This window comes from Apteryx rowi, unplaced genomic scaffold (assembly GCF_003343035.1).
Source record: "Apteryx rowi isolate R43461 unplaced genomic scaffold, aptRow1 scaffold_839, whole genome shotgun sequence".
Classification (NCBI taxonomy): Eukaryota; Metazoa; Chordata; class Aves; order Apterygiformes; family Apterygidae; genus Apteryx; species Apteryx rowi.
In genome coordinates, this window is record NW_020451137.1 from 230,051 (window position 1) to 253,043 (window position 22,993).

Sequence of the window (22,993 nt, forward strand, 5' to 3'; positions counted from 1 at the left end):
TTTAATTTTATAAAAGATGCTTTAGCTGAACCTACACCCATCAACTTAAAAAAAAAAAAAAAGCTCATTTTCTTTTGCAGTGAATATAACCCCAACCTTGCAACATTTTGCTTAGTGCATTAAACTCTAAATACAAATGAAAGTGAATAGACACTTAACGCTTTCTGAGGTCCAACTCTAAAATGGGTGTGAAGGGCAGTGGGGAGGAGAGACTTGGACCCAAAATAAACAGCAGAAAACAAACAGAAAACCATTGAAAATTAAATACACATTTTGAATAATTTCTCTTTCAAATGAGTTTTTAATAAAAGAACAATGACAGGAGTGTGTGAAGCCTAACTATATATTGTGTTGTTATTCCAGGCTTCATCAGCAGTTTCTTGATGTTTGTAAAGTTCTGAGATGTACCCTGCTGGAGAACTTGTGACCAGTGCCTGAGATTACAAAAACTTATGTGTAGAAGAATCTCTCTTTGAAGGAAGCTGCTATCTGAGTGTTGTGAAAACTCCATCCAGGCCTTGGAAGGCAGGAAAGCAAATTGTGCTTCTGTTGACACTGGTGTGTAATCTCTGCTTCTTATGCACTCCAGCACCCCTATCAGCTCCTTGTTCTCCTTCACCAGCCCTGCAGTGAAAAGGCTGCTGGGCTGGAAACAAGGAGATGAAGAGGAAAAGTGGGCAGAAAAAGCTGTCGATTCCTTGGTGAAGAAATTAAAGAAGAAAAAAGGTGCCATGGAAGAACTGGAAAGGGCTCTGAGCTGCCCTGGTCAGCCCAGTAAATGTGTCACGATCCCACGTTCCTTGGATGGGCGGCTGCAGGTGTCTCACCGCAAGGGGCTCCCCCACGTCATATACTGCAGAGTGTGGCGCTGGCCTGATTTACAGTCTCACCATGAATTGAAACCACTGGAATGTTGTGAGTTCCCATTTGGCTCAAAACAGAAAGAAGTGTGCATTAACCCCTACCATTACCGGCGGGTGGAAACCCCAGGTAATTATATCACCTGCAAATGATTCACAACTCTCTATTAGGTTTTGCACTGGCAGGTCTATACTTGGTGTGTCATAATGAGGCCTACGCTGGAATCGGAAAAGTCTGGCTCTGTGTGATGGAAAGACCCTGAGTCTTTTCTGCCCAGTGCCATCCTGGATCAAGGGCCGGGAGCAGTTCTGTGCCCGGGGTCCTCACTCCCAGCCCAGAGCAGTGGAGCCCCCAGCAGTGCCAGATCTTGTCCAGGGTGCTGAAAACAGCCTTTTTCTCCGCAGATGGGGGTGCCGGCTGCCCTGCGAACCCTCCTTCTGTAGACTGGTGTTGCTGGGATGGCCATTTCCTTGAAATGTAGGCACCAGCAATTCTTTTGACCTTGGCTGGATTTATGCCTCATTCTCTGAAAACCAAAAATTGGCTCATCAATCCACAGGAAAAATGTCTCACCAACTCTCTCTTTAGAAATTAAGAGTTGTAGTCAGTGAATTCTTCCTAAAATGCCTCATGGCCTGCCTTCAGTGAGATTTATGTATCCAGATGGATAGTTTATGTGAAAGCACTCCCCCAAGTTCTCATAGAACTTTGAATTTTCCACTGATGATCCTCTTTAGACTAGACATAGTCAGCATTGAAAACTCATGCCATAACTGAAAGGTCATTTAATTGGACTGTATCAATGAAACAGCTGAACAGTTGTTATAAAATTATAGTGTTCAGTATTGACTTCTATAGGGATCTTAGAAAGCAGGGCTGGCAGACATCTTGAGTGGTCATCCTATTCCCCTCTGTCCCTACTCCCAAAACAAAATAAATTACCTGGTACATTCCTGACAGATGTTTTTCTAATAAAGTCTGAAAATCCTTGGTGATAGAGTCTCCACAGCCTCCCCAGGCAAACAAATCTATTGTTTTGCTATTGTTACAGTTCAGAAATATTTCTAGTGTCTAACCTAGCTTTCCCTTGCTGCCAAAAATCACAATAATTTAATTTACTAATGGATACAGTTGATAAGTGCATACTTATTATTCTGTGATTACTCTTTGTCTGGCATGAACTTTACTCTGAGGTGACATTAGGATCAGATAAGTGAACTATGGGATGTTTTTTTTCACACAGATGAAATAAGGGAAAGACATTTGTTAACATCTGTTAAACAACAGGGACTGTTCCCCTCCCTCGTAGTTCTTCTACTGCAGTGGAGCAGTCATTTTGAAATTGTATCTGAACTGCTGTAAACATTGTCACAACTAAAATTTTACAGCTGCAGCGAGTGGTGCATGTTGTCAACAGTTTTCACTGCAAAGAGCTGGTCTCCTGGCTTGCTAAAATAAACTCCTCAAGAATCTAAGAAAAGATGCTCATAAAATATCCCATTTTGTGTATCTTTCTCTTTGAAAGCTGTAGCCTTTAGTGTCTTCTCATTCCTTCTGGTGTAACTCCAGTGTAGTTAATGGAGTCTCCTCAGTGTGGTAGCTGACAGCACTGCAAAGTGCTGTTTTAAATCCAGGTCGTCTGATCTGCTTGGTGCCTGCTAACAAATGCTAGTTCTGGGATAATCCAGCAGCTGCTAAATGACTTCCAAAGCTTGTTGTTAGTCTGTGAAGAAGGCTGGCTACATCTATACTAGTAAATGAAACAGGGCCAAGGTGCAGGCCTGCTGAACTGTTAGCATGCTCCCTGCCATGGCTTTGACCCATGCAGACTAGCATTCCCCCAGACAATGCTTAGGGTGCAGACGTTAGCCCACCCAAGGGACTTTGGGCATTTTGGATGTGACCACCTAGTTTGGGAGGGAAAAGAGTGCGGCTGCGTAGATACAGGCTGTGCTGTGCCATTCACCGCAGGACCCAGGAATTGTTCTTGGGCTGTTACGTTCACCAGTGCTGATGTTCTCGCTGSGACAGCTTAGAAGCTGCTGCTCACAATTGAGTCACCTCCCTACGGAAGATGAGGTGCAGCAATAAGTGCAACCTAATCAGATCTGCTGGAGCAGCAACTGGAGAGAGAGCCTAGACCACTGCAAGTGGCAGCAGTGCAGCTCTGGGCCAGAGGCAGTTAGATAACAGTGCTGGGAAGAGATGGTGGTGAGGGAACAGAAGAAATGGGAGTGAGGAGAAAGTGATAGCAGTGAGGTCACTGCAGAAACGGATGGGAGCGTCTGATCTAGGTGCTAGTCTTTTTAAGCAACCATTCTGTTTTAACTACAGGAAACCCTCTGTATCTAGGCTCTTGGTGATCTTAGGCTTATGTGAGATTCTCTGAATCTTAGCCTCTGAAGCTAAGGAATCCACCCATTGAAGTTATTTAGCAGTGCATTTCTTTATAATCCAGAGGCCTGCATTATTTTCATACAAAAGTCCATCATTTTTGGCTCACTTTCCTTTCCGTCACTGTAGTCTGTCTTGCTGAGTCAACCACTTTGTGACCAGATCCATTTACTTTTATTCAGAATGAATGAATGAGTTGTGTTGAAGACAGAAGGATGTAGCTTTCATTGTTGCTACCAATATCCCCAGTAGATCTCTTCTTTCCAGGCCTGCTGAGCAACAGGTGCCATTTAAAAAAAGCACAGCAAATATTTCTTCCATTTTGTGTAACATCTCACTGCAGACAGGGATTAGTCTACCTAGTTTAAGGAAGATAGGCATGATGCTTAGACTTTGCTTCCCCCCCTTCCCATTCTGGAGAGCAGGTCAGAAGTCTGAATGGTTCATTGTCAGCAGAAGCTGCAGTTTCAGAAAATATAAAAGCTGCCTAAGCATTTACCCTATTATTTTTAAATGAGATCATTCATTTGTAGATAATGGAAGTTCTAATGTGCACTGTTGCTGTAGACAGCAGGAGCCTAAGTGAACTTTTGACTTAGACTAAATGATTGCTCTTGTCAAGCCTGAGTGGGAGGAAGAAGAGGTAATTTCCCAGTTGGAAGACCACCTGATGATCTTACTATAAGCGATGTGTATGATATTTCTGAATGGTTATGGATATAGAGAACAGGTGGATCTCACCAGAGGGTGAACCTCCTAGGGCAGTAAACTCCTCAGAGAGGGGCTGATGTGTCAGAAATAGCAGTATGGATGTTTTACCTGGAATAAAAAGATGGAGCAGATAGTTTGCTTGCTAGCACATGAGGTCACAGGCTCAGAAAGCATGGGCACAGCCAGGTTTCCAGCAAGAACTACTGCAGCTAAAGAGCATAGGAGAGAGCCTAGTGTGGGAAAGGCAGTAGCAGGACTTGGGACATAACCACATTTGTCTTCAGCTGAGGAACAATCATCAGCAGAGGCATGCAAAGAAGGAAGGATCCGTCCCTAGTTTTAGATGGAGAATAGCAGGTATAAGAAAGTGCCGCACTGAGTGGAGACAGTTCAGATAAATTATGAGTGCAGATTGGCCCTGATGTACTCAGTCAGTGTTTCAGCTTCATGCCTCTGGTCACACTTCCTTCAGAATGATTGAGGCTTAGAGAGTGACATCTGTTACCAAAAGAGCAAGGAGAACAAGGCCCTCTGGGGATTTTTTAGCCACAAACAACAAAATCTCCAAATTCCTCTCCTCCACAGAGGCTTTAGCCCTCTAGGCATCCACAGAGCAATCAGTGGAAAGATTGAGTGAGGTGGCAAAAACGGACAACAGTAAGAGTATCCTGGATAGAGCTGGGAATGAGTTCAAGGCATTGCAAAGCTTGAAAATTCCTCTTGCTGACTCACTCAGGGTGAGTCAAAGGTTTTCCCTGGGAAGTGCTGTTCACACATCCAGATTCTCAGCTTTCATTTAAAAAGGAGTTGTTCTGAGTTCTTACAGGGCTAAAGAAAGCTGCTTCAATGTGAATGGTACACGCAGTGATTGGTGCCAGCCTCCCAACCCTGCACAGCATTGCTGTAGCCCAGCTGTGCCTTGCTCAGTACCTCTGCTCACTGCTGGGTGCACAGAGATCACTGCTTCCCCATTTTCCAGGGCTGCTGGTCAGAAACTGCTGGTTAGCAGTGAACCTGGCAAAAATCATACCATTTTCGTGTGGCAGTGGGGAAAACTCCAGAAGGAGCAGTAGCTTGCAGCCTGGAGCTGCTTACAGGAGCATGGGATGGGTGGGATTCAGTTGACCAAAAACACATCTGCAGTGTAATCACTTTTGTGGTGGTACTGGCCTTCTCCCAAAATAGAGCAGATGAACTGAGCACTAAGAGAGTCTTGTTTCTCTCCACTGCCTGTAAGGAGAGCTTAGGGGGATCAGGTAATGCAGCTCAGATGTGAATGCCTGCATTGCCAATATGAGTCCTACCTGGGGAGTCTAGGAAATCCAGAAACCTAAGGAAGAGGTAAAAAGCAAAAATTCTTTCCTCCACCGAAGGGCTTCAGAGGGTGGCTACAAAATTGTCATCCCACAGGTAGGGAAATATCAGAGGCTGAAGGGAAGAAAGTAGGCTTTCAAAGTACCAGTGCTGTGCTGGCCAGAAACTAATTAGAAATGCAGTAGGCCAGAGAAGGGTCTACATGTAGTCCCTTAACAGGAATCCCAGTGCCTGCATTTCTGGGCAGATAATAAGACAACTTTTACAGTGGATCCCCTGTCATCAGTCCAATCCTTTGTATGTCTTTAGCACTCAGATCTTCAGTCCTTAGGAGACTGGCAAATTCCCAAATGGTATATTCCAGTGCCTTGGCAGGAGAGCGGTTTAACCACTGCCCCAGCTGCAGCATAGTGCCACAACAAGCTGGAAGCTGTAAACATGTCATCTGTACCAGGCACTGTTCTGCCTCCTGATTAAAGCTGCCCCTGCTCTGAGTAGTCAGTGTGCAGTGACATCCAAGGAGAGTGTATTCATGGTATTCCTACAGCCTCTTCTCATGCACGTGTTTTGCATTATCTGTATATTTGCTTTATAGCAATTATTCCACTCTTTCATTATGCTGGATAAATGAGAGTTCACTGTAATTAAAAGGTGTTCCCTAACCTACCTAAGAAGAATTAGCCTTACCTAGACAGAGCTTTTGGGTCCAAACAATATGTTAAAACATGTTCAAACGACATGTTCCTGTCAGCGTTTATAACCAAGAATGCCCATTGCTGTTTGTTTCCATGAGCTGGTAAAGACAGACTGAAAGATTATGTACTGCTGGGTTTTAGGCCAAAGCAACTCTAGACACTAAGTCAATCTGTATAAGCCTGTGGAATTGTTCTGATGTTGAGACAACTCATCCTTGTCACAATAACCCAACTTGCCTCCTTATCTTCTCTTGAGTTTTTTAGATCTCTGTGCTAACAAGAGGGGATTCATTTCCCCTACTTGTGTTTAAGGCTTTAACTAAGACACTTAGGTGCTTAATTATCCTTTTCTCTATAGCTAGTAAAGAAATCTTGGGGTACAAGAATTGCCCATTGTAGGTGCTGTTCTCTCCCTAAGGACTACAGAAGGCTCCAGCTAAGGCCTGAAGTTGAAGTCCCATATTCAGAAATATTTAGCAAGCCTCTTTGTCTTCTAACCTATGGGCTACATCTTTATAGATAACTMACCTAATAAACTCTAAAACATTTTGACTCTGATTCTACTGTTGCTCCTGTTATGTCAGAATCCAAAAGTTTTCAGGTCAGCTTTGGGTTCTTCAATGCAGTAATGCTGTTACAGCCATGACAATATGAGATATATGTGAAGAGGATTTGTGAGGAGGGAAGATATCTTCCTTTAGACCAACTTTTACATGGATGAATTTGCATTTCAGTTTTCTGACCTGTATTTTTCATGTCTTGACTACCAAGCATTGACATTTGTCTCCTCATGCTAGATCTTTTTTAACTATATTGCAAGAGCTAAATGTATATTGCTGCAATATTTGAATTGCTATTTACATTTCCTTTTAAAGATTCCGCTGTCTGGTTGGCAGCATTTCCAGGCACCTGAAAACCTTTTAAATCTGGTCTATAGCTTCTGGTCTATGTTTCCTTTTGCCCATCTGTAAAATGCTGGTATAAAATAATGCAGTGTACTTGCTGAGCACTGTTAATTATAATTAAATTTGGCTCTGAATTTGACAAAACCTAATCATAATATTTAGCAACCCCTGAATTTTTCAGCCTTTCAGGATAAGGAATAGGTAATTTTGAGAGAGAGAAAAGTGCCACTTGCATTTCTGTAATATGGCTATGTGTGCATACTGTACATGTAAATTATATGGTACCTAGCCCAAGTCAGGAGTGAGTCCCTTTTTTGCACATGGAACTGCTGCAACTGGCTGCAAAACTGGAAAAAAAGCCAAAGAACAAGATTCTTATTGTGGGACAGATTTGTTGCACTTCAATGAGTAGTATATAGAGAAAAATATTTATGTAGTACAGAATATACCTCTGCCTTACTTACAAAGAGATGTATTTGCACGAGTGCAGTTGTAACCATATTTTTTCCATTCTGTTTTTCCTTTCAGTGCTACCTCCTGTACTAGTTCCAAGGCACAGTGAGTTTAACCCTCACCTCAGCCTGCTGGCCAAGTTCAGAAACACTTCTCTTCACAGCGAGCCACTGATGCCGCACAATGCCACCTACCCTGACTCTTTCCAGCATCCTCCGTGCACCCCTTTTCCATCCTCACCCAGTCACATGTTCTCCCAGTCACCTAACAGCATCAGCTACCCCAATTCACCAGGAAGCTCCTCTGGACCAGGAAGCCCCTATCAGCTCACAGGTAAGAAGTTTCCAGATGTCCCCCTGAGGCAGTAGAGGTTCTTGCAAGAGCCTGGGGTCAGGAGCAATTCTGTGTGCTCCCTACAGGCTGTAGCTGTGCTCTGAAGTGTTGGACAGGATGGACTTGGAATGAGGTTTCTTGCCTCTGTTTCTCTGTATTGTCTGCCAGTCTTTCTGATGGATGCTCAGTGGACTAAAAGCCATAGTCATACCACTCCTACAAGTGTCTGAATGAGCTCTCATGATTACTATAAGGAGAAAATTCAGGACAGCAGCAGATGAGCCAGACCACCTTCTGTCCAGACCTGTACATCCAAGCTTCTGATACAATCCATGGAGAAGAGTGTTTGCAACACCTGTGTTAGGCACCTCTAATGGAGGTAGTCAGAACAGTGACCTTTAGAAGCTCCATCAAGAGAGACATGCAAAAATGGTGAAATCAGTATGCAGAAATATTTGTTAATGTATAATGATCCCTTTGATTGTAGAAACTTCAGGAAATTAAGGTGTTTTCCAATCTGGCCGAACACTCAGTGAAGTCACCAGGCAAATTCCTGTGCTTTCAGAGCGTGTTTCATCAGCTCCACAGTTCCAAGTTCAGCAGGGTTAACTCACTCAGATTGTTTGTAGTGTGAACTCCTTACTTGGTAGTGTTCTGGTTTCCTAAGAATTTAACTATGCTATTGTTATTAAATACATCAAGAAGGTGTCATGCAACACAACTGAGGGCTAGCTTTAATGTGAAAACTCACTTCTGCACTTTGTTAAAACTCCAAAGTAATTCCAGCAATCTCAGCTTTTTTACAAGGATGAATGCAGATCAGAATCTTGTAGCTTAATGTCTTAATATCTCAACTATAAAGCATTTAAATTCATATCCTCAGTGTCTATTTTGATTTTAAGTGCAGGAAAGATGCTTATTTTTACATGATTTGTAGTGCTTGAACTTCCTTTTAAGCTGGACATTTTCAACATAGCATAATTTTTTTCATTTCCTGTCCATTCACTGAATTTTTGTTCATTTCTACTCTAGATCTGTAGTCAGATTAACTCATTTAGCAACATCCAAACACTCTAGCAAGTAGTAGGACTTGTTTGTCTTCTCCCATCCTTTTCTTTCACCTCTGTGTAACTGAGCTCGATTCAGCAGAGCTGGTCTTGACAGGTAAATCAGGCCCATTCCAAGCTATATGACTGAGTCATGTATTTACCTGAACTTGAGACCTTGCAAAGCCACTTAAAAATGGAAGTGGCTCAACCTGAGCTTCGGTGTATCAAAGCATACTGAATGCTGATAAGCATAATTTGCCTGTGTAACAGCTGGGGATGGCTGACTATCTAATGCAACAGTCAGAAGTTACTTCAAGAACTCCAAGTGGGATTGGTGTGACCAAATATAGATGTCAACAATGTAAATTTCTACATGTGCTTTAATTGTCTACACTGTCTTTATGATCAGTGGAGAAAAATAGGCATTCTTAGAACAATATGCATTTCATCTTAAGATATATGTCTAAAGTAGCTGAGATGCACCGYGCCACAAAGTGCCCATTTTTCTTTAATGAGTATAAGAAGAGCTTATGGTGACTAGCTTAGGTGTAGACATCACAGATACATGTATAACCATATTATAATCCTTTCTGTAACTTTTATTCTCTTCCACTGTTTCTTGATGTTTTTTATCATTCTGACTTGTATTTTCTGTGGAAGGGTTATGTCTTCCATATGTTAGGAATATCATTTAGTAGGATTCCCAAATCCTGGACACTGCTTAAATAGAATTAATAATGTTCCCGTGCAATACTTGGAAGATTCAATAGTCATCTTATGAGACAGTCCACATTTATCGACTTTGGGTGAAGTGGCTCTGTTTTGGGGGTCAGCCAACAAACCACATACACAGGAGGGAATTTCAGCCTGGACCTAAGTTAAACTGTGGGCTTCTTAAACAGACCCTTAGTCCTGCAGACTTATACATGACTGTAAGTTATTCACAGGCCTATTGAGCTTCTGTTTAAGTGAGTAAAGCTACATACATTTAGTGCTTGTGCAGGGAATGTCTGAGTTTTCTAATATGAAAATGAAGTCCCTTCTTCTCTGGCTTTCTAAAGCCTCCTGCCTTTCTTGTGAATCCCCACTACAGAGAACCACCTTCCTTTTTCTAGCTTACTGTGCTATAAAAGAAACAAATCAGGAGCTGGGCAGGCTGTGAGCTGATACTTTTTCTTCATATTTTTCCGTCACATCTATTGCTCTTTGATGGAAAGACTGAAAAAATCAGAAAAGAGCTGGCCCTCCCTTGCCGGACAGAGGTAAAAAAGAAAAATCTGGGGGGAGTTTTGCTAAATCTCACTTCAGACTGTAAAGGCTCTCTATAGGCTTTCTTTACAGCCTGTGAAGAAGGAGAGCTTTCTCCCAGAGGAGCAATTAAAGTTAGCTTCTGCTCTTAAATCATCCTCTGCAAGTTTTTTCCATTTGGGAGAGAAGTTTGAAACTGAAGGATCAACCTGCATTACTTCCTTGTGTAAAAAGCTCATGTTACCAGAGTACTTGGCAGTAATTATCACTAGTTCGCTAGTAATGATCGCTAGGGAAGCGCCTCTTCTCTGTCACTTGGAATTCACAACAGTTATGCACACCTTTATCACCTGTATGCTCTGCTGCTGTAATTCATTCCTGATTGGTTCTGTGGCTTTCATTTGCTCTTAAGGACAAAGCATGAAGCCTTCTGAATCCTGCCTGTCCCCTCTACTTCGAGGCCTTTTTGACCAGCCTAGACCTGAGGCACTGCTGTGATYGATCATCCCTCCCTTGTTCAAGTGTACTGAGTCCAACATGACTGCCCTTCCTTTCCATTCTTCCTGGACACAAAATGGTCTTAATCTGGGAATTGAAGGGAGGTCAGGTTCACATCTGCACTCTATTTCAAATCCTTCTCTGGCTAAACAATGCTGAAGGAGTGTTGCATATTTTCCAAGAAGAGGTGGGGAGAATTTACCGAATTACTGATTTTGATGTCTTTTCTTTCTTTTCTTTTCTTTCTTCCTTTCTTTCTTTCCTTCTTTCTAATAGTGGAAACTCCACCTCCACCTTACCATGCAAGAGAAACTTCAGGAAACCAAAATGGGAGGTCAATGGATGCAATAGCTGAAAGTCAACTAGTGCTGTCTTTGCCCCATGGAGGTAAATCTGCCGATGGAGAAACTGAAAGTAAATAACTATTTGTACTATTTTTCAAAGAGAATTTGTTAAGCAAAAATTATCAATTAAATATCCAGTAATCTATAGCAATAGGTTTCAGACATTTTAAGGCTAAGGCTGTGTACTAGACCCATCAGTTGGCTAGCAAAATAGGATGATTTAAGAATTCAGTGACTTAAGTGGGGAGTTACAGAGTTTAGACCCTACTTGCATGTATTAGCTACGACAGTTAGAAAACTGATAATTAAAGCAAATACTATTTTCTAGGTTGTAAAGGCAAAGATATCAAATCAAGGTTGGGGAGGCTATATAATGCAAAAGAGTACTATCAATATCAGAAATGATTTCTTTATCACCTTCAGTTCTGGGTTTCATGCACTTTAAAGCTTTATGTTTAGAACCTTTCTTATTTCCAGATTTGTTTTAATGTTACATTACTGGCTGGCTAGAAGATAAAAGGATATGTTGTAGTGAAGCACAAAGAGATCTTTACAGAAGGCCAAACTCTTTGTCCTCATATAAGCATGCTTTAGGGAGATATGGCATGGATGGCCAGAATAGAAGGGACTGGGATTGAACACCACACACACATATGCACATTAAAAAATAATGCCAGTCTTCTGAAAGAGTGGTGAACATCTATGTATCAGAGAACTGGAGAAGAAAGATGAGGATAAAGGTGCTAATAACAGATGGATACATAGAAYGGCCAGATATTAATTAGTTTTCAGGCACCAATATTTTTAAATAAATAGTCCAGAGACTTTAATCTCTTTACCAGCTTTTACCATCCCTTATCACTGGCCTAGTGAATCTTAGCTGGAAGTTTATTAGAAGTTACTCACAGAGGTGCTCTGGGGGCAGGGGGTCTCACACATCTGTGGTAGGCAGGCAAGATAAGGTTCCCCACTAATTCCTGTAGGACAAATGAGGCTCAGAGTCTTTCTTTGTCTTTGAGTTACAAAACCTGGGTAGGGTAGTTCCAAAAGAAATGGCCTTGCTCACATTTGCTGACATTGCTGCCTACAGTCCCACATGGAAGCAGAAAGCCCAGAAGCATGCAAAAAATGGAGGGAGGGAGGGGAGTGATTGATTACTTCTGAACTTCAGCATTTGGTATCAGGCTGAAGACTTGGGTCGATTTTGACTTGCTTTGAGCCCATCTGTCATCCCTAGCTCCTTCTGGTGTGCAGAGCAGATGTATCCCTTACTATTTTTATTGTAGTGATTGGGCTCTAGTTCAGCAAAGAATGTCAGCATGTGCTTAATTTAATGCGTTAGAGTTACCACTTTTAAGAACAAGTGGGACTCCTTAGAGGYTTAAAGTTAAGCTGATGCACCAGCCTTTTGCACATTTGGGGCTCCAGTCATAAAATAAAGAAAAGGCAGAAGCTGCTGTCAAGATAAAGCCTGACAGAAGTGACTGTTTTAGATGAAGATCCCCAGGGAGGAGGGAGGAAGGGAGGGAGGAAAGGAGACAGAAAMAGAGAATGACTGTTCAAAAAAGAATTACTGAGACATAAACAGCTGATTAATTTTATTTCCTACAGACTTTCGCCCTGTTTGCTATGAGGAACCCCAGCACTGGTGCTCAGTTGCCTACTATGAACTCAACAATCGGGTAGGGGAGACTTTCCAAGCTTCCTCTCGAAGTATCCTTATAGATGGATTTACAGACCCCTCAAATAACAGAAACAGGTTCTGCCTAGGACTGCTCTCAAACGTAAACCGCAACTCTACTATAGAAAACACCAGGAGACACATAGGAAAAGGTAAGAAGAAATCCCTCCTTCTTGGGAATATTCAGAGCTTGAAAGAAGTTTGCATTACATTAATAGGTCTAGCCAATTTGTCAGATGTGCATGTCTTAAAAACAAAGCTCTGAGATTACTTCTGAAATAGAAGAAAAGCAGCTGATTCTTTTCTGACTGGATAAGAATCAGCAGAGTAGCTTCTTACAAAAGCTATTTACTTGGCCAGTGAAGAGAAAAATGTTGTTTATAGTTGTGTGTTCTAATTTAGCAGTATGTATTTTCATTTTATTTATTAGGTCTTCTGGCAACTGGGAATATTGCCATTGAAATGCCACTAAAAGGATAATTGCTGGTGCCTCAGGGCTGGTTCTCCTACCACCAAATAACAAAGGGAGATGGATGAAACAGTAGTTGAGTTATTTAGCTGAAGAACGCTACAAGAATTGCCTTTGTAGCTTTTTTGCCCTAGCAACTTATGAAAATCAGTCCAGTCTGATTCTCTGCCTCATCAGCTTCTAGCTAGTAAAACTAAATCTTGGATTCTCCTTCAAGCAGTTCTCCTTGTATGCTCCATGTCTGATTTACATGCACTGTGCAGACAGGATCATAGGCTACAGCAACAAGTATGTTGAGACCACTCCTGAATATGCATGGCTGCACACACTCCATCCCAGCTCATTAAGGCTGTGTAGGCCGCAATCTTCTCCCAGAACTTTGTACTGTTCATGGCAGTGAGTCAGAATCCCTGTACTGGCCACTTCTCTGTACAGATGAAGTGTTGCCTATTCTGGTATATCCAGTCTAGACTCATTATCTTGCCAAGCCAGCCTCTCACCAGTAGCTGCCTGGGAATGGATTTCCCACTGGGCTAATTAACTCTAATTGTTCCACTCCTATTATCTTGTCAACCTCACCTCATTTCCCAGGCCTAGAGCAGTATTTTAATTGGCTCTTGATAGTCTAGTGTTGAATGACTGAATATGAGGAAGGTCTGAGACAAATGTGACATGGTTTTTACAAACAACAGTGAACCTGAAGGCTAGTGCAGGAGGTGCTGCACTTCACAGCAGATGCTGTACTTAGCTCTTGCCTTGCTCTCCAGGAGAACACTTCTGGTACAAATGTACTGTGTGAAGTGAGTGTGATGCTACAAGTGTCTGTCATAGTAGTTTGTTGTGAGCAGTGTAAACAAATTATCCAGCTAGTCCTGACTTATGCAGAAAATAAGGCAAAGTTTCCCTATCAGTGTTTGCTCTCAGAGGAGCGTAGACCAAAGCTGAGCCCAGCCTCCATTAAATGAGAAAAAATATCAGTCAAAGTTGTCATCTGAGGACGTTACATCCTGTAAATTTCTGCCCCAAAAATGAAAGAGGCAGAACAGGAAGAAATGAGGTACGTGCTAATAGTCCTCATCCATTCAAATCTGAAGATCTGTCTTCATTGATTAAAAGTCCTTTTAAGTCTTATGCTAGGAATCTGCCCAAGGGAAGGGAGCAGGTTGCCCAGAGAGGAGCTTGGAATATCTGAGATCCTTAATTTTACTGCTCTTCCCTGTTTATGCAAATCTTAAAAAAAACATGTTCAGGTGAAATAGAAGTGGCACCAGTACAGGCCTGCAGAAGAGAGCAGAGCAGCTCCAAAACTGTGTAGTTCAAAGGCATGCTGGACAGATGAAAGCTACTGAAACGGATACAATTGTCACATGTTAATGGGGGGAAAAAAGAGTGAGTAAACAAGATTAGCTCAGTAGGAAAAAGATATGCGATTGAATTGTCATCTAGTGTATCAGCGTGAAATGGTTTCCTGGAAATACCACATCAAAGCTAAAAACAATTCAGAACACAATGCAACTTCTACTAGCAATTGGACCTGTTTCAGCAGTCAGACTTCAAGGACAAAAAGGGGACTTCTGATCAGAGTGTCAAAAAGATGAGAAAACTTGGAGATTGCTGAATCTCCAAATTCTGTAGAGAGCGATGAAATCCCATTAAAACATATGGACCCTTGATCTGGTCTTCTACAAATATTCAGCTGCTTGGTTTCCTTGACAGTGCTAGTCTTCAGTGAATGAATAGCAGAAGACTGGAAACCCACGCTGACATTTCACTGCTGCTGCTTTTAAAAAGCCCACAAGGAAAAGAAAATTGTAACCTGTGCTTTCAGAAGAGACTTTGGTGCTTTTGTTATTGTGGTGCACAGTTTGCGTAATGCCTTTGAAAGCTTTCAGTTTTTTTCAGAAGTTGGATTCTCAATATGTTCTGAAAATTCAGCACCTTAAAGCTTCTCACTTTAGCACTCTAAATCACTAGTCACATCTGTAGATTTGAAATGTGGCAAATATTTATGTCCTTATTCTTCTCTTCCTACTCTGCGTTCTTACTTAACCTGCTTATTTCAGGAATTAATATGGACTCCATCAAGGTCACCTAGGATAACTTAACTTTTTTAGTGTATTTTCCTTCCCTTTTATCCCCCTTTAACAAAAGGAAAAGGAGACACAGGTCAAGTAATAGCAGTCACAATGTGAAACACCACGTAACTCTCTGGAGCAGTTGTACTGTTGCTGATGACTGGTCTAATTGAGCTGTAGTTTCACCCACGTTCCCAGTGCAATGCGAGCTTGGGCTGTGAGCCACACCTCCCTGTCACTCAGATCTAATGTGAGATCTCGTGGGTGCACAGAAGTAAAAGTCAAGTGATGGCTTGAAGACAGACTTTAAGGTTCTTGTCTGAGTCATTCCGGAAGTCTATGGGAGAGCATATTTTTCCCAGATCCCTTTCCCATTCAACCTGCTTTTCCCCAAGCCTTTCCCACTTCTGTTGAGAGGCTGGTTTTGTTTCAAGGATATGCTGCTACCCCTTGCTGTTATGACCACAGAGGCATGAACAGAGACTGGGAATATGTAGCCATTCTTTTTTGTATGAAAGACAACAGGAAAAAAAACAAATTAACGCTGAATTATTAAAGCATAGTTATCACTAGCTTTGCAGGCAGTCCACTTAGACTCTGTGAATGTGTACATTTATGTGTAAGGCTTTGAGCTCTGTACCTGGGAATAAAGAGGAGGATTTTATTTTTATTTATTGGTGGTTTGTATGAGAACAAAGAACAGAAGTCTTCCACCTCTCTTGACCATGGGAGGGGTTCATCTCACCTAACTCTAACCATGGGAAGGTTAAATGTGGAAGCATCTTCAGAGGATGACTCGGCCCTCTTCAGGGTGTGGTTTCATGCTCACTTCTAAGCAGTCTAGGTCCCCATTGCCACTCTCRCACTGATGAAGATTTCACTGCAAATATATTAGTCTTCATTTAGTTCAGCTGCCTTATCTGGGTGGCTGCCTGGCCCTCAAGCATTGCTGCCTTCATGAGCGCAGGTGTGGAAGGAAGCAGCAGAGGCAGGAAAAGAGAGCTTTTTCAGCACCAGCACAGACTTAGATCAGATTAAGCTGACAGTAAGCCTGCACTCTATGGTATATGGAGTGAATCATCTGGTGGCGGTACCTCTTGTCATCTATCAGTTAGAGAAGGAGTCTACATATTTAGCTTACACTATACCCCTAATTTTAAGGTTGCTGAATTTAGCTGAGGTAAATCCCTCACCAGTTTATGTACATTTTTGTGGAGGCCGTCATCCAGAGGGGAATCTGAGTCCTTGAATGGATAGAAGTGTTTCTATCTTTATTTCTCCAAGGCATGGTAAAAATAGGAGAGTTAGTGTTGGTAAGTCACTCAGACACTGAAGGGTCCACAAGAAAATCAGTCGTTTTCTTGTTAATGTTGCTTTGAACAGGATCTGGTGAGTAAGTCTAGATCATGCAAATGCAGATACATGGTTCTGATGTGGTGGATAAAATAAAATACAGAAAAGCTGTTTTTAAGTGCACACCAAACCATGTTTGAACTGCATGAGATAGGATCCTGTATTAGGAAATAGCGTGCAATGAGTTGGGTCTCGGTCAGAGTGTACATGCTCGACATGCTCAACAAGGAAAGCAGATTTGGATGTGTAATGCATAACAGATTTGCCARTTATTTGACAGTTTTGATCCATGCTTTGTATATGTTTCACATATGTTTGACATATATGTGTATGTGCATATGTGTGTGTGTCAAAAAGTACCATGCTGGTGTATTAAAAAAGTAAGTCAACCTTCACTGAGAAACAAAGCAGAATATTGCGTGCCAAGACCTTTTTCTCTTATGCCAATACTTTTAAATAACATTTTTGACAATTTGCTTTTAATGTTTGTGGGTCCATTTTGTAGATAGGTGGATATACACACATTTTACTGTCTTTTAAAAGGCACAGCACTGAATGCCTGGAATGATCCTGGGCTTGTATGTGCACACAAGTAAAATAGTCAAAGAATTACTGGCATAAAGCATATTGCAAACAATGGAGAAGTAATACCTATTTTTTTCCTTTTTGAGGTGTTCATCTTTACTATGTCGGTGGAGAGGTTTATGCTGAATGTGTGAGTGACAGCAGCATTTTTGTGCAGAGCCGCAATTGTAACTATCAGCATGGTTTCCATCCAGCCACTGTCTGCAAGATCCCCAGTGGCTGCAGCCTCAAGATCTTCAACAACCAGCTCTTTGCCCAGCTGCTTGCCCAGTCGGTCAATCATGGTTTTGAAGTGGTGTATGAGCTGACCAAGATGTGTACTATTCGAATGAGCTTTGTTAAAGTAAGGATGTTTTGTCTTCTCTTGCATTTCTGAAAAGGTGAATCCTGTCACTTGCTAACTTTGATGCAAAACTAGACTTTATCAGATCCCTCCCAAGTGGGTATTTAGACACCCAAGCTGCAAATAGCAATTCAGACTGCCTGTTTTCCAACATTGTCTTAAACTTTTAGGTGCTTAAAATTAGTAGATGCTTCTGTGGTCAACCTGGAAATTTCCTAGAGTCCAAAATTTAAGTATTCCATAGGCTCATGTGGAAAACAAGCAGAGATTGAATGGTGATGTTTTCCCCATTGATTGCATAAAAAGTTCAATTTAGATGGGCTTAGCATGTAATGTYGCAGCACATACCTTAGCCATGTCGTGAGCCATCCCATTGTTATTGGTTTGCAATAGAGCTTGGTGCAGTCACAAATCTGAAAAGGATGTCCTTATGCCACTAGCCAATTTACAGTCTTAACATTACTATAGACTGGCATGTATGGGCTCAGTCAAGAAACACTGAGTCCTCCTTCAGCCTGTTGGGGATGGATGTTGTTTGCCACCTTTCTGCTCCCTGGCAAAAGATTGTCTTAATTGCTGTTGACATTCACACTGGCCAGACCCACTGCCAGAAAGGGTCCCTACAAGCAGAATACAAAACTCAAAAGAACCACTGACCTCTGTTACTTGAAAGAGACAGTAGGCCACCAAAGCTATTACTGTTTCCATGTCTTTTTGACCCTTTGCAATCTGACTGCTGGCTGTGCAATCTATCAGTCTTTRTGGGAGTTTCTTAAATCTTCTGAATGCCCTTCTCTCCAGAAGGACATTTCTTGACTCCTTTTAGAACTAACAATGTACTTTTGGTATCGTTGGTGTCATCTAAGAGAATGGTGAGTATTTCAAGATTGCTTACTCTACAAATGCCCTAGACTGACTTCCTACAGAGCTGCTGGAGAGAGTTAGGCAGCAATAGTCAGCCTGCATACTAGAGAAGTTGCATCATTAGAAGCACACTGGTCCTGCTTAGGTACTATAAGAAGTGGCTTTAGTGTGGCCTTTTGTCTTGCTGATTTGGTTGTATACAAATGACTGAACCAAGCTGACTGAATTCACATCTAAGATACCACAGAACTGCTTGAGGTTCAAGCCCAGTTCCCCTACATCTTACAAAGAGGAAGAGTTGAGACCCGGGCAGCTTTCTGGCTCTGACTCTTTCTGGGTGCCCTTGGGGACCCATCCTTTTAACTATTTGAGAGCATTAAGAATGCTCTGTAATTTTTCCCGGGAGTCCAAGCCAAAATCTCCCTGCCCATATTGTTTTGTTCTTGGGAAGGAACTGACATCTTGTTCACATGCAAGCATTAGGGGAAAAAAGAACACAAGAAACCCAACAAACAGCATTTTCTTTAATGGAAGACATGAATGGGCATGTTGTTTGTAAAGGCAGTGTAGCCAGTTACACAATATTTTCATTATCTCAGCAACTCAGGGGCAGTCTCTTTGATGTGTTATCTACCTCCAAGCCCAGCATGGCAGCAAAAGTGGTAGTGTTGATGCACTAAGTAACAATACTGCTGTATTTATCACCGTACTTTGTTGAAACAATGGCAGCCACTATAGTGCCGCGGGCACCAGAAGACCAGTGCAAGAAGGAGCTATTTTAAACCCTTTCCCATGACCTTTGGAAAGGGGCTATCCAAATCTCACCTAGGTTCTTTCTTCCTGGCCTGTAAAAACCCTTTCCTGTACTCAGTTTTCCCAAATTATTTCTCTCCAAAGGTGTGAGACCTGGTGGGGACAGGAGTGCCCCTGAGGTGCTGGGGTGTGCAGTAGAGAGAGGACAGTGTTGCCCATCAGAGCCCCAGTATGTGCCATGCACCCTGAGTCCCCAGACACAGGGCAGTCCTGTGCTTCTCCCTGATTCTTGACCCCACACACCAGGTGCTGCTAATCCCTTACAGACCACAGGGCAGGCTCAGCCAAAGTGCTGGAGACCCTGCCGCCTGCGCTACGAATGCATGAGCTACCACCAGGGAGGCAGAATGGGCAGGGACAGAGAGTCATGAGAAACTTGCCAGGACTGTGTCATTTTCTGGAGACAGGTTATAGGACAGAGGGAAAAGATGCTTCTGTTCACTCCCATGCTCCTTGTATGCCCATGGAACAGCTGAGGGGAGCAAACATGAATTCAGGCAAACATGAATGTATTAGCAGAGACAGCAGAGGCCACTAAGGAACAATTTTGATCCACAGAGTGATGTGGATAAACCTAACAAGCAGGTTGGCTATTGCCCCTTCTCTGCAGGTGAGGCAGCTAAAGCACAGCGCAGAGAGCGAGAGTCAAGCCCTGAACCCAGACCCTCACTCCCACAGCAATTTGCTTCCTATTAGGCCACATTCCTTTCCATCTCAGTGCTAAGGGGACAATACAGCAGGCTTGGCTGCTTCCCAGTGTGAGAATGCTCACAGCTCTGGGACATGGCTAAGCGCCCGGCTGGAGAGGGCTGTTGCCTGCACAAGGTGGGAAAGGCTGGCAGTACCAGCAGGGTTATTGAAATCATCTCCCTCATGCCAGAATGTTCATTTCTGGACTCCTCTTTGGTTGCTGGTATCCTCTTCCCACTGTCTGTGCAAAACAACAACACAGCTCTGCAAATTTTTCTCATTTTACTCCCTTATTAAGAGAGCTCCACCTCTGAGTTCATTTCAGCCGCAGGGATCAAGGACTCTACCTGCGGCCTAGGGAGGGCCTTAATTTACAGGCCAAAGACATAGGTGAGTCCTGCGCTATTGGCATTTTAACTGTGGGGAGCTGCAGTTGGTGCATGAGATGGCAACACGGGCAGCTGGGCTGGGGGAAGGCAGCTAGCCGTGTTTTGGAGCTGCCAGCAGAGGGAGATGGCCAGCCACCTAAAGATGCTCGCAATCTGTCAAATGACTTGCTGCAATGACTGCAGACTTTTGCCTACACCAAACTCCTCAAAATCGTGCAGGTTGCATTTGTAACCTGTAATTCCTTTTCAACCAGATTTTCCATCCTGCCAGTCAGATGAGATGCACCATTTCCTTTGATGCTTGTCCTTCTGGCCATGTATCTTCACTGCAGCTGAGCATTATCACCCTTAAAGTCAGAAGCCCAGTCACACTGATTTAAAGATTGGGGGTTTTATGCAAACATTTCCAGAACATTAAGGTGCCTAAAAATACAGACATTTTCTATCCTCATAAATGCTCTGCAGGTCAGAAGAATGTTGCCTGATTAAAAGCACTGTTTGGGCTTTGGTGGGCCTATATCTTGGTCTTCTGCTCTCTGCCCCCTGCTCCCTATTAAATGGATTTTATCCAGCTCATTTATTATGGCATCCAGTTTTAGTATCATTCCTAGTTTTACATCTGGTTCTCTAGAGAACTGAGTTCTAGCAACCTCAGTACTCTGAACTGTTCATCACTCTCTCTAATTTAGGTACCTTTGGCAGGCATCAGTTTTAATATATCTCCATGTACTTTTTCATGACAAAAATGTCAACCCTTCTGACTAGCACAGTGGTAGGTAAAGTTCAGCTTCTCTGATCAGTGGCCCACAGATTATGAGCCTCATCCTGAAGTTAGACAATATTTTGCACATCGCCCAGTGGAAATGTGAGTTCTCTTTCTATAAGAGAGACAGTCAATTAGCTGTGAGACTTCAGGCTGTTAATTGAATCTCTTGCATTGCTGTGAAATTGGCTATTCACAGTGTGATACTGTGTGCAAACACTGTGAATCCAGAGCTTCTGTATTTGGGCTGAAGTAAGGAGAGTGGTAACTCTGCTGGGTTTGATGGTGAATGTTATGACTTCTTTTTTGTAGTTCTGTGCTCACAGAAATATCAGCTGTCTGGCTGATGAAGTCCCATCACACATTGTTACCCCCATTCCCATTCTGGGAATTTACATGGGTGGCTAGAATTAATATATCTGGCCAAAACTGGCAGAGCGGCTGCCTGCTTAACAAGCAGACATTGTGCTGCCTTGAGGTGGGGGAGCTTCTGTTTCTCTTTTTTCCCTGCCAGCACCACATGCCCATCTTCTGACAGAAGCTCCATATCCCTTATCTCCCAGAAAGAGCTGGAGAAGTTATTCCAGGACTTCCCACAGCAGAGATCCAAAATCCAGGAACTCCTATGGGAAAAGAGGCCATGTTCAAAGATAGATAGAAAAATCATGGAAAATGTCTGTATATAAGCTGAGTTTAAGTTAATGGGGACATGGGGAATATTGCTTGAAGTTTCCAAAGGCTCAGATAAATATCTAGAACTTCTAGAGACACAGACTCATAGGATACATCTCTACCAATGAATGAAGTAGTACCCAGGACCGGTCCCAGTTCCTGCTACAGTGTTATGACAGGGCCTAGCATGCTTTTGGTTGGTGCTAGACTTATTTGCTGATGGCTCTGGGGTTAAAATGGTAGGGACCATTCCCAATAGGCTGTTTGCTGGCAGCCACCCTCTTTTTGAAGCAAGGAAATTTTCCAAGCTCAGAAACAGGCAATTCCATGCCATTTGGTCTCAGTGTTACCAAAGGCCCCAGGCAGGAAAGAGTCTCAACATCACCTTGAAATGTTGCTGAGCATATTTAATTTACTAGTGTAGGTTCACCCTTAATGTCCCTGATAACTATCATAACAATAACCTTAAAAAAGAGCAACATTTCGAGAAAAAATTCTCCTTAGGACGAAGCATTAAATCTTGGTAACTTGGATGATGGGTTACCTGAAGTAGTGTTAGGCCATCAGCACTGGTGTTGTGATTTAACATTTTTTAAAAAGACTCACTCTTTGGTCCTTTGATATTTTTGTAGGGCTGGGGAGCAGAGTATCATCGCCAAGATGTTACAAGCACGCCCTGCTGGATTGAGATCCACCTGCATGGACCATTGCAATGGCTGGACAAGGTGCTGACACAGATGGGCTCACCTCACAACCCCATCTCCTCAGTCTCTTAAGAGTCATCTCTTGAACTCCCTTAGGATGGATGCTATTGCAGGCAGTGGCTTATAGAATTTCCAGTGAACAGAAGCTTCTATATGTAGATGTATGTAGATGTAAATATATCTATACATAGTCTACTCACCTATTTTTTTCATGCTATGTTTCGTGGTTTCTAGCTACTCTGATGCCAGTACGATAAGTTTAGAAATTTAGGTATAGCGTATCTGTTCTCTAGTACAAAATAAGCCAAATTCCTGCAAAAGTGTCAAACATTTCCTGTGAGCATCTTCATTTGCCAGTCAAGCCAGTAAAAGGTGAGAATTCTCAGCCCTTCTGTGCAGATTCAGAAACCTGGCTGTAGCTGTTCCTAGTAGGTGAAATTCACCCCTCTGCAGGCAACCAAAGTCAGATCTCTGCACCACATATCCATTTTACATCCTAATTTCAGGTCTAAAAGAGAACCTTATGTGGTGCACAAGACATGGATAGAGATGACTTTTATCCAGTGAACTGAAAGACTAAACAGCAATTCCAGTCTGTTTCCCTACTGCAAAGCATGATGGGACAACAGATCCTCTGAGGCACTGAGACACCCCTGTCTCCCATAGGATTTGGCAGGAGGAGAGAGCCCTCAGGACGCATTCAGCACTGGAGCCTTATCAGAGCATTCTGGACAAATCCAAATAGTCTAATACTGTTGACACAGTAGTGTATGGTACTGCTGCACTG

The 22,993-nt window shown here is 42.6% G+C and overlaps 1 protein-coding gene across 3 annotated transcripts; it reads left to right on the plus strand.

Annotated features, from left to right (window-relative positions):
* The first annotated feature begins 573 nt into the window (after nucleotides 1-573).
* SMAD9 (SMAD family member 9) lies at nucleotides 574-22,289 on the plus strand. Of its 3 annotated transcripts, none has more exons than XM_026089965.1 (6): nucleotides 574-990; nucleotides 7,409-7,666; nucleotides 10,738-10,875; nucleotides 12,417-12,638; nucleotides 17,055-17,311; nucleotides 22,135-22,289. In XM_026089965.1, exons 1-6 carry the CDS (start codon nucleotides 579-581, stop codon nucleotides 22,276-22,278), a joined length of 1,431 nt encoding a protein of 476 aa, XP_025945750.1. In that variant the 5' UTR covers nucleotides 574-578; the 3' UTR covers nucleotides 22,279-22,289. The 3 variants fall into 3 exon arrangements, with proteins under 3 accessions (XP_025945750.1, XP_025945751.1, XP_025945752.1); XM_026089966.1 differs by having other exon boundaries at nucleotides 579-990; nucleotides 10,738-10,848; XM_026089967.1 differs by lacking the exon at nucleotides 10,738-10,875 and having other exon boundaries at nucleotides 579-990.
* The last annotated feature ends 704 nt before the right edge of the window (nucleotides 22,290-22,993 follow it).

Coding starts and splice junctions, on each gene's coding strand:
- SMAD9 (XM_026089965.1), top strand. CDS start 579: ATGCACTCCAGCACCCCTATCAGCTCCTTGTTCTCCTTCACCAGCCCT. Junction 12,639..17,054: donor CAGGAGACACATAGGAAAAG/GTAAGAAGAAAT, acceptor TTCCTTTTTGAG/GTGTTCATCTTTACTATGTC. Junction 17,312..22,134: donor TTCGAATGAGCTTTGTTAAA/GTAAGGATGTTT, acceptor ATATTTTTGTAG/GGCTGGGGAGCAGAGTATCA.